The following is a 12062-nucleotide window of genomic DNA, read 5'->3' on the forward strand; positions in this document are numbered from 1 at the left end:
GTTTTGCTAAAGAATATTTTTTTAGGGCGGAACCAAGAGGCGTGGATTTATTAAAGAATATTTTTTAGGACTCTACACAAGGCGTGGATTTATTAAAGAATATTTTTTAGGACTCTACACAAGGCGTCGATTTATTACAGAATATTTTTTAGGGACCTACCCTGAGGCGTGGATTTATTAAAGAATATTTTTTAGGCACCATCTCAGGCGGGGATTTATTAAAAAATATTTTTTCAGGGACCATCTCAGGTGTGGATTTATTACAGAATATTTTTTAGGACTCTACACAAGGCGTGGATTTATTAAAGAATATTTTTTAGGACTCTACACAAGGCGTGGATTTATTAAAGAATATTTTTTAGGACTCTACACAAGGCGTGGATTTATTAAAGAATATTTTTTAGGACTCTACACAAGGCGTCGATTTATTACAGAATATTTTTTAGGACTCTACACAAGGCGTGGATTTATTAAAGAATATTTTTTAGGGACCCATAGGCCAAGGCGTGGATTTATTAAAGAATATTTTTTAGGGCCCATAATCAGGAGTCGTGGATTTATTAAAGAATATTTTTCAGGGGTCTATACATGGCGTGGATTTATTAAAGAATATTTTTTAGGGAGCTCTAAAGGGCGTGGATTTATTAAAGAATATTTTTTAGGGAGCTCTAAAGGGCGTGGATTTATTAAAGAATATTTTTTAGGACTCTACACAAGGCGTGGATGTGCATAGAGTAGTCTTTTGTCTTCAGGCAGGTCAAGTTCGAGGATGGGCTATTTCGGTCCACGTTGAGGCATAGCTCCCATGTAAAAGTATCCCCCAATTTTCGGTATTTATAGGTTCTTGAGCGAGTTTTTCAACCGATTTCTTTGAAATTTTGTACATTGGGTTATTATTGGGTACCAATATTCCCCACTAAAAATTATAAATATAGGACCACTTTTTCTGGTAGCCCCCATAAAAGGGTACCCCTAATTTTCAGTTTCTACGGGGTTTTGACCGGATTTTTCAACTGAAATGGCTAAAATTTTGTAATTTGAGTTGTATATAGGTACCAAATCTATCCATAAAAATTATACATAAAAATTATATATATATATATATATATATATATATATATATTTCGGGTAGCCCCGATATGCAATTTTCGGTATTTTGGGGTTCTTGAGCGCGTTTTTCAACCGAATTCGCTGAAATTTGATACATTGGTTTCTTATTAGATACTAAATGTCTCCAAACAAAATTATAAATATAGGTCCACTTTTTCTGGTAGCCCCCATATAAGGGTACCTCCCAATTTCCGGTTTTGGGGGGGTTTTGACAGGATTTTTTCACCGAATTGACTGTAGTTTACTAATTTGAGTTCTTATTGGGTAGCAAATCTCTCCACAAAAAATTATGAATATAGGCCCATTTTTTCAGATAGCGCCCATATAAGGGTACCCTCAATTTTCGTTATTTGGGGGTTCTTGAGCGTGTTTTTCAATCGAATTCGCTGCAATTTGGTATTTTTTGTAATCCTATCTGGTAGCAAATCTCCCTACCAAAAATTATTAATATTCGCCCCTATTTGGGATAGTCCCCAAATATAACCCCCTTTTTATACCCTCCCCATATAACCCCCTTTTTATACCCTCGACCATAGTATGGAAGGTATATTAGTTATACCCTACACAACTATTTTGTCAGGGTATTATAGCTTTGTGCAGCCCCAAGAGTTTGTAACGCAGCGATATATTGGTCCTAGACCCACCTTTAAGTATACCGATTGTCATATCTCGACTAGCTGAGCCGATCCAGACCATCTGTCCATTATATTTTGTAAACACCATACAGGCCACAGTTATGGACCAATCTTCACGAAATTTTCCATGTAGGATGGGTTCAGCCTAATGAATGGTAAAAATCGGTTAATATTTAGGGGACGTAAATGGACCAAATACTTAGGTTTTGTCGGTTTTTCTGGTCGCTCCAGAGGCCGCAATTTTGGCCCAAACATCTCGAATTTTTACATGGAGAAAGGGGATTGGGCCAAAGAATAAGCATGCCTGCTTTGATAAAGATCGGTCAATATTTACGGTGAAGGGAATTTGGACAAGTACCTAATTAGAAGGTGTGTACTGAATATTGTTAATATTCGGAAAATATGTCAGTGTAAGGAAGAGGTGCTCTTGACCTCTAATCGAGCAAGAGGGTGCAAATATCACGAAATATTGCCTAGAAATAAACATCCGCAGAGAGTTACCGTTTCGTGGTAGTTGTGTAGGGTATTGTGTGGTCGGCCCCGTCCGCCTATACCGCTCCGCTCACTGGTTTTTTTATTTGCCTTCAATAATTTCCTGTGATCTTATACAGTTTGCTCGGTTATATCTCTATTAAATCCGCATGAAATTGCTTGTCTGTGTATTATACATATCTCTGCCAAGTTTAATTTAACACATCCACAACTCTTGAAGCATAGAAAAGTTATAATCTCTGTACAATTTTGTGTCTGCACTCCAGTGAACTTTATTTGCCCTGCAATCACATGACTGCACACAATCACTCACACATGTATGCAGCATATATATATATATATAGGTAGCTAATAACACACTTTGCGATATGATCTTATCAATGTCATCAAAAGGATTTTGCCATTATAACTAATTCGTATCCTGTGGTCATAAACTGTTAACACACTGCAGAAGTCTCGTTTGCATACAACGGGCACACACACACAAACACACTCGCACGCACACATACACATGCACAAAAGGAAAGGAAATGCTAGTGAACATTGGCAAACACACACTTACACATCTCCATTCACTGTATATTGAATGCAAATATGCGTGTGTTGTTCCCTGTGTGTGTGTGTGTGTGTGTGAGTGTATTTGTATTTTGAAAGTAAAACTGACAGTGAAACTAAGTAAATATAACAGTGATACTTTAACCACAATATCGGAAAATATCACAGCGATGGGGAAGGGAAAGATGGGAGTGAAGTGTTAGGAAAGAGTTCACATCAACAATGAAAATAAAGGAAAACTTTAACATGATAAATAATATGGGGTTTTCGTTTTTTGTCCCGTTTTGTAAAAAAAGAACGACATCAACAATAATGGCAAATAGCAACAACCTCAACAACAACAATAATACAAATAATAACAATAACAACTTTAACGACAATGGCATAATGGCGGTGTGTGTGAGTGAGAGTGTATATGTGTGTCTGTCTCTAACTCCGACAATTGCAAACTATGAACATGTCAAAGGATAACAACGACAGCAACTTGAACAAATCCTTATGACAATGTGTGAAAGTATCTCACTGCGGAGAAGAGGAATGGGGGTAGGGGATCGAGAAAGGGGTTTCATGAAGTTCCTCACAATTGTGTGAACTTTAAAAGAGCCATGATTTGGTCAGAGGATGAGGGTTGGTTGTCTGACAACAACTACAATAACAAATTGTACAAAGTTTGTTAAAACTAAATACTACAAAGTTTTCAAATGGCAATATTTTTTCTATATGTGATTTTCAGATGATATTCAGATGGCTCGAGATAAAAACAAATAATATTAAGAGGTCCCATCATAGCGGGAATTTTCTAAAGAAATATTTCTAGAAGTCCCAACATAGCGGGGATTTATTAAAAAAAATATTTAAAGAGGCCAAAGCAAATACTGGATTTATTAAAAAAAAAATAAAGAAAGGAAACAAATCGGACTGGACCGACTATATGATACCCTTTAACCACTTGGGAATATTGTGCATATGTATCCTTACAATTGTATGTCAATGCTCCCTCAAAGGAAAATACTCATGTCTTTCTGCAACTTATGATACATTTAATTGAATTTGGCCGATTTAGAGTCGTCTGCGTACCATGGGACATATGTATGAAAAATGATTTATAGCAAAATCGATACAAGCTATTGGGTACGGCGCAGTGATAAAAATTTAATCTCAATCAGACTTACTTACTTACTTACTTAGCTGGCTTGTTACAGAACGCTTGTTCCATAAGCCGAGCTTAAAAAAATTCCAAACGCATCGGTCTTGTGCGCAAATCCACCAATTTGGAAGACCACGTTCCAGGATGTTGTTTTCTACTTGGTCTTTCCATCTAATTCGTGGCCTTCCCCTTCTACGGGAACCATCAGTAGGCTCGTTTTTATATGCCTTTTGAGCTGGGGCATTCTCATTCATCCGCACAACATGGCTTAGCCACCGTAGTCGCTGCAGCTCAATGGGACTGACTATGTCGGTGTCCGCGTATAAATTGTAAAGCTCGTGGTTCATTCGACGCCGATATTCACCGTCGACGCAGATGGGCCCGTAGATCTTTCGAAGCAATTTTCTTCCAAACACCCCAAGAGCTGCCTCATCTGCTTGCGCAAATACCTATGCTTCAGATCCATATACTAGCCCGGGTAGTATCAGCGTATTGTAAAGAGTGAGTTTTGTCTGGCGGGAGGTGGTCTTGTTTCTAAACTGCTTACTTAGACCATAGTAGCATCGGTTGGCCATCAAAATTCTTCTCCGAATTTCAAAACTGATGTCATTCGTTTTATTTATGGCGGTACCATGGTATATAAAATCTTTGACTACCTCGTAGCTGTAGTCAAGTTCCACAGTTGTTCCGAGTCTACTGGACGTCTTGCGTGTTGATACCATCTGGTTTGGTCTTCTCACCGTTTACTGCCAGACCCACTTTTGCGGACTCCTTCGCAATTTGTTCAAAGGTGACTGTTACCGCTCGCAATGGTCGACCCATTATATCGATGTCATCGGCGTAGGCGAGAAACATGTGTTGTTTGGTGTACAGAGTGCAATTTCTGTTCACCTTTGCGTATCGTATGACCTTTTCCAGTAGGATGTTAAAAAGATCACACCACAAACTGTCACCTTGTCTGAGTCTTCGTTCGGTATTGAAGGGCTCCGATAGGTCCTTTCCGACTTTAACTGCTGATCTTGTGCCACTTAAAGTTATCCTGCATCGCCGTATTAATTTTGCAGGAATGCCGAACGTAGACATGGCTTTAAACACCTCTGAACGGATAGGGCTGTCGAATGCGGCTTTATAGTCGACAAATAGGTAGATTTTTACGAAACTTAACACACATCATTTCAGACCTTACTCATTACACTGTGCCAAATTTCGTGCAAATCGAAAGGTATATAGGGACTTTGGTACATCATTTATCTTAAATCGGAAGAAAGAATATATGGGAGCTATATCTAAATCTGAACCGATTTTCATGAAACTTAGCACACATTATCAAAGAAGCAATTCATATATATATATATATATATATATATCGGTTGAAAATATATATGGGAGCTATATCTAAATCTTAACCGATTTTCAGAAAACTTAACACACATAATTCTAGACCTAATTCATTATGCTTTGCCAAATTTTTGGATATATAACTTGGCACACGTGCAAATATATATGGGATTCTTGACCGATTTTAATTTTCATTAATTTATGCAAATAATGATATATCTTGCACCTTAAATCGGACGAAAATATTTATGGGAGCTATATCTAAATCTGAACCGATTTTCACGTAACTTTGCACACATCATTCTAGGCTTAATTCAGTACGCCATGTTACATTTTATGCAAATCGAAAGGTATATAGTGACTTTCGTACACAATTTACCTTAAATCGATCGAAGATATATATCGGAGCTATATCTAAATCTGCACCGATTTTTACGAAATTAATCACACATCATTCTAGACCTTATTCATTACGCTGTGCCAAGTTTCGTGCAAATCGAAAGGTATATAGGGACTTTGGTACGCCATTTACCTTAAATCGGATGAAAATATATATATGGGAGCTATATCTAAATCTGAACCGATTTTTTTCGAAACTTGGCACACGTCATTCTTGACCTAATTCATTACTCTATGCTAATTTTCTTGCACATCGAAAGATATATAGGGACTTTGATGCCCCGTTTACTTTAAATCAGACGAAGATATATATGGGAGCTATATATAAATCTGAACCGATTTTCACGAAACTTGACACACATCAGTCTAGACCTATTTCATTACGCTATGAAAAATTTCGTGAAAATCGATTTTTCTCAATTTCAATAGAGTTCTTCCTTGGGCCAAACAAATGAACTGTGGCAAATTTCATCCAATTCGAATCATAAATGCGACCTGTACTTTGTTTACAATTTAACATGAAAAGACGAGCGGACGGACATGCATAAGTCGACTCAGAAAGTGGTTCTATGCATATTCTTAAAAGGAACCATGGGTCTATCTCGATTATTTTTTCCTGTTACAAACCTATGCACAAAGACATAATACCCTGTACCACAGTGTGGTGAAGGGTGTAAATAGCGGTCCCGTCATATCGGGGATTTAGTAAAAATTATTGTTGGAGGCCTTGGATAGGCGTGGATTTATTAAACAAATATTTTAGAGAGGCCACACCAAGTTGTGGATTTATTAAAGAAATATTTTTGGAGGCCTTGGATAGGCGTGGATTTATTAAAGAAATATTTTTGGAGGCCTTGGATAGGCGTGGATTTATTAAAGAAATGTTTTTGGAGGCCTTGGATAGGCGTGGATTTATTAAAGAAATATTTTTGGAGGCCTTGGATAGGCGTGGATTTATTAAAGAAATATTTTTGGAGGCCTTGGATAGGCGTGGATTTATTAAAGAAATATTTTTGGAGGCCTTGGATAGGCGTGGATTTATTAAAGAAATATTTTTGGAGGCCTTGGATAGGCGTGGATTTATTAAAGAAATATTTTTATTTTCCCCTGCCGTTCTACCCACCCTATTGTATTCACACAAATGGCATTTTGTTTTTGTTAAAATATGTTTGTCTGTTTGTATTTATTCAACAACAATGACATTTTAAGTTTACCCAACAACAGCAACTATCCATTCATTCCATTCATTTTGACTTTACCAAAGAAATACTAGAAAAGTCAACAAGAATATTACATTTATTTGGGTCATTTTATAAAATGTTCGGAAGAAGTACATTTGCCGAACATATGCAACGCAATATTGCTAAATATTTAGTTCATTTACTTTTTTTGGTTCAAATTGCGAACGGAATATAGGTTGTTCGGGGTCAATCACATGGAGAGCAATTTATTGCTTGATTTCATAGACATACATACATATGTATGTATATACATATTTATGTATGTATGTTTGTGTATTATGAAGTAGTTTTTGGTTTTTATTTCAAATCAATATGTACATGAAGATATTCGATGATGAGCCATATGTTCTTCGAATAGTGGTCAAAGGTTATGACAGTTGCAGGAATACGAAACAAAAAATTAAAAATACAAACATGGCAAAATTAATTGATTTTAAAACGGAAAATATTGATTTGAAATATATGTAAAATAAATATTTCTTTAACAAATACACGCTTTGGTTAGACCTCTAAAAATATTTATTTAACAAAATCACGCCTAAAATTATATCCAAAAATCAATAAAGGTTTGGCCTACTTGAAGATAATTTCTTCATGTTCCTAGAAAAAAACTCTTCTATCCCATTACGAATTTTTTTTTCAACTAAAAAAAGCCATTTAATCAAAATCGATTACCTGCCTTCCCCCGCCATCCACCTCTTAATGGTTTCGATAACATTTCGAATACCGAATACATAACTTCTATTATTTTAAATGCTTATTGCACATAGACATGAAATGTTTGATAGAAATCGAAATAATAATAGAACTATTGAACAAAATTAGTATTTGTTTTAATGATTCGACATTTGAAAATAGTAATAAAAAATATACAACAGCAACAATAACATAAACCTCAAAAGACAATTTAAAAATTTGCTGCAGTCAAAGCATACTTTGCTGTCGAAGTTTATTACGATTTACTTTTACGAACTAGAAGGTAAAATGCAAAAGGACTTAAGTCAACAAATAAAAGTAATCAGTTGGTGAAAAATATTCTCTAAAAAATCCACGCCTTGTATAGAGCCTTGTGGAAAATTTTCAAAAAAAAAAAATTCTTGCCTTCACGGCTATATAATATAATGTCTAAAAATTCGACGCCTTGGTTAGACCCATGAAAAAATATTTTTTATGCCCTTCAACACAGTGTGGTACAGGGTATTATGTCTTTGTGCATATGTTTATAACAGGCAGAAATAATCGATATAGACCCTTGGTTCTTTTTGAGAATATGCATAGAATCAATTTCTGAGTCGATTTATGCATGTCCGTCTGTCTGTCCGTCCATATATTATTGTTAACAAAGTACAGGTCGCATTTATGATACGATTTGGATGCAATCTGGCAAAAATCACTATTTTGGCCCAAGGACGAACCCTATTGAAATTGGGAAAAATCGGTTCAGATTTGGATATAGCTCCCATATATATTTTCGTTCGATTAAAGGTAAAGGGTGTACCGAAGTCCCTATATATCTTTCGATTTGCACGAAATTTGGCAAAGCGCAATGAATACGGTCTAGAATGATGTGTGTGAAGTTTCCTGAAAATCAGTTCAGATTTGGATATAGCTCCCATATATATTTTCGTCCGATTTAATGTAAATGGTCGACCAAAGTCCCTATATACCTTTCGATTTGCACGAAATTTATTACAGCGCAGTGAATACGGTCTAGATTGATGTGTGTTAATTTTTGTGAAAATCGGTCCATATTTAGATATAGCTCCCATATATATCATCGTCCGATTTAAGGTAAATGGGGCATCAAAGTCCCTATATATCTTTCGATGTGCAAGAAATTTAGCATAAAGTAATGAATTAAGTCACGAATGACGTGTACCAAGTTTCGAGAAAATCGGTTCAGATTTGGATATAGCTCCTATATATATTTTCGTCCGATTTTAAGTAAATGGTGCACCCAAGTCCCTTAATATCTTTCGATTTGCAAGCAATTTGCCACAGCGTAATGAATTAGGCCTAGAATAATGTGTGTTAAGTTCCTGAAAATCGGTTCAGATTTAGATATAGCTCCCATATATATTTTCGTCCGATTTAATGTAAATGGTGTACCAAAGTCCCTATATATCTTTCGATTTGCACGAAATTTGGCACAGCGTACTGAATTAAGCCTAGAATAATGTGTGTTAAGTTTCCTGAAAATCGGTTCAGATTTAGATATAGCTTCCATATATAGTTTCGTCCGATTTAAGGTAAATGGTGTACCAAGGTCCCTATATATCTTTCGATTTGCACGAAATTTGGCATAGAGTACTGAATTAGGTCTAAACTGGTGTGTGCTAAGTTTCGTAAAAATCGGTCCAGATTTAGATATAGCTCCCATATATATTTTCGTCCGATTTAATGTAAATGGTGTACCGGAGTCCCTATATATCTTTCGATTTGTACGAAATTTGGCCCAGCATAATGAATTAGGTCCAGAATGATGTGTGCTAAGTTTCGTGAAAATCGGTTAAGATTTGGATATAGCTCCCATATATATTTTCGTCCGATTTAATGTAAATGGTCGACAAAAGTTCCTATATATCTTTCGATTTGCACGAAATTTTGCACAGCGTATTGGATTAGGTCTGGAATGATGTCTGTTAAGTTTCCTGAAAATCGGTTCAGATTTGGATATAGCTCCCATATATATTTTCGTCCGATTTAATGTAGATGGTCGACCAAAGTCTTTATATATCTTTCGATTTGCTCAACATTTGGCACAGCGTAATGAATTTGGTCCAGAATGATGTGTATTAAGTTTCCTGGGATCGCTTCAGATTTCGATATAGCTTCTATATTTGACAAAATGAAAAATTTAGTATCGGTTGCAGAATGACATGCTTATTGATCCAATTTCATTTTACTGTTCCTATAAAAATGCGACGTCTGTTAGGATTAATCTGTTAAATATACTCAAATTGGTGAAGGGTATCATATAGTCGGCACCGTCCGACTTTACTACTTTCTTTACTGGTTTCATATAAGTTAAGCCCTTTTGCCTTTCACCTTTATTTGATTTGAAATTATATTTTCGACTCTGCCAGTAATATCGATTTTCCATCCACCACTTAGTTTACATTGAAATAAGTTCATTGTTTTTTTTTATTTCGGGGGAGTTTTAAATTTCAAAAAAACATTCTCCTGCTGTAGCTATAAAAACATGACACATAGTTACATATAGGTATGTATGTGTGCAATTTTATTTAAGTAAAGTTTATTACACCTTCTTCCAGCAAACTAACATTGACGAACAACGAACCAAGCTAAAGGGACCCCATACAAAAAATTTAAAAAAGGGTATACTGAACTTTCAATACAGATTATATACCAAAAAAACTATATATATATATGTGTATACATACATATATGTATGTATGTGTGTGTTTGTCTTTAAAGGTCACGTGACAAAATTTAATCAACTGTTAAATTGCTAAAATTCAATTTAACCACTCAAGTACTTAAAGAAGTCCTCAAGTGTGTGGTCGGGTTTTGGTACGACAATAACTAAAGTCACATACACTCACACATAGCCACATATAGTGGACATGTGTGTGTGTGTGTGTGTGACTGGTAGGAGAACACACCATCAGCCTCTTCAGTGTTGAGTGTAAGCGATATGTTACTTATTTAAAGTTATTTAAAGCCCACCCCCCTCTCTCGTCCTGAATTTGTGAATATTAACCACGAGTGAGACCCTCCTCCAGACAACAACAACAACCACTACAACGGCTACATCCGTTACTTCACTCAGCCACTGTGTAACACAATCCACCTATGTGGCGAAGTTAGCCACCCACGTGTATCCTTTCGTTGTGATAAGTTTAACTCGTGCCAGAATGTTTAATAGCCAGCCAGCCAGCTAACCATCCAGCCAGGACACGAATAAGTGAATATGACGAACATCAATATCCCCGCTCGGTACACACATCCACACACACACACACACAATTGTTTTAATTGTTGTTGTTAATTCACAAGTAGGATATCAATTTTCCATCAGCATTTTAGCCGGTTAGCCGGTATTTAGACCACCAGGGGAACATTTCAGAAAATTGTGGTGGTGACATTTAAAAAAAAACCAAACAAAATAAATGTTCTGACATTTATGTGGGGAGGCGGGAGAGATGACATTTTGGATAAGATTTGAAAAAATAATAATATAGAATTAAAAAAATTCAGGATATGATTTGCTAAGAAGAGGCGTGGATTTATTAAAGAATACTTTTTAGGGCTACCAAAGAGGCGTGGATTTATTAAAGAATACTTTTTAGGGCGTGGATTTATTAAAGAATAGGCGTGGATTTATTAAAGAATACTTTTTAAAGGGCCAACTGAGGCGTGGATTTATTAAAGAATACTTTTTAAAGGGCCAACTGAGGCGTGGATTTATTAAAGAATACTTTTTAGGGCTACCAAAGAGGCGTGGATTTATTAAAGAATACTTTTTAGGGCTACCAAAGAGGCGTGGATTTATTAAAGAATACTTTTTAGGGCTACCAAAGAGGCGTGGATTTATTAAAGAATACTTTTTAGGGCTACCAAAGAGGCGTGGATTTATTAAAGAATACTTTTTAGGGCTACCAAAGAGGCGTGGATTTATTAAAGAATACTTTTTAGGGCTACCAAAGAGGCGTGGATTTATTAAAGAATACTTTTTAGGGCTACCAAAGAGGCGTGGATTTATTAAAGAATACTTTTTAGGGCTACCAAAGAGGCGTGGATTTATTAAAGAATACTTTTTAGGGCTACCAAAGAGGCGTGGATTTATTAAAGAATACTTTTTAGGGCTACCAAAGAGGCGTGGATTTATTAAAGAATACTTTTTAGGGCTACCAAAGAGGCGCGCAAATCCACGAATTTGGAAGACAACGTTCCAAGGTGTTGTTTTCTACTTGGCCATTCAATCTGATTCGTGGCCTTCCCATTCTACGGGAACCAACAGTACGCTCGCTTTTATCTGCCTTTTAAGCTGGGGCATTCTCATTCATTCGCACGACATGGCCTAGCCACCGTAGTCGCTGCAGCTTAATGCGACTGACTATGTCGATGTCCGCGTATAAATTGTAAAGCTAAATTAAATCAAAGCACCGTCGACGCACATCG

General features: G+C 36.1%; 1 protein-coding gene across 1 annotated transcript in view; it reads left to right on the forward strand.

The window, feature by feature from the left end:
* Positions 1-3104: 3104 nt before the first annotated feature.
* The window catches only part of LOC133329423 (uncharacterized), a 37729-nt gene continuing 28771 nt past the window's right edge, over positions 3105-12062 (forward strand). Inside the window, exon 1 of the mRNA XM_061537897.1 lies at positions 3105-3191. Within this exon, the coding sequence (XP_061393881.1) occupies positions 3105-3191 (87 nt within the window). The remainder of the gene's footprint in view (positions 3192-12062) is intronic.

This window comes from Musca vetustissima, unplaced genomic scaffold (genome assembly GCF_032173495.1).
Source record: "Musca vetustissima isolate MV318-11 ecotype Yass unplaced genomic scaffold, APGP_CSIRO_Mvet_v1 utg37209, whole genome shotgun sequence".
Lineage (NCBI taxonomy): Eukaryota > Metazoa > Arthropoda > Insecta > Diptera > Muscidae > Musca > Musca vetustissima.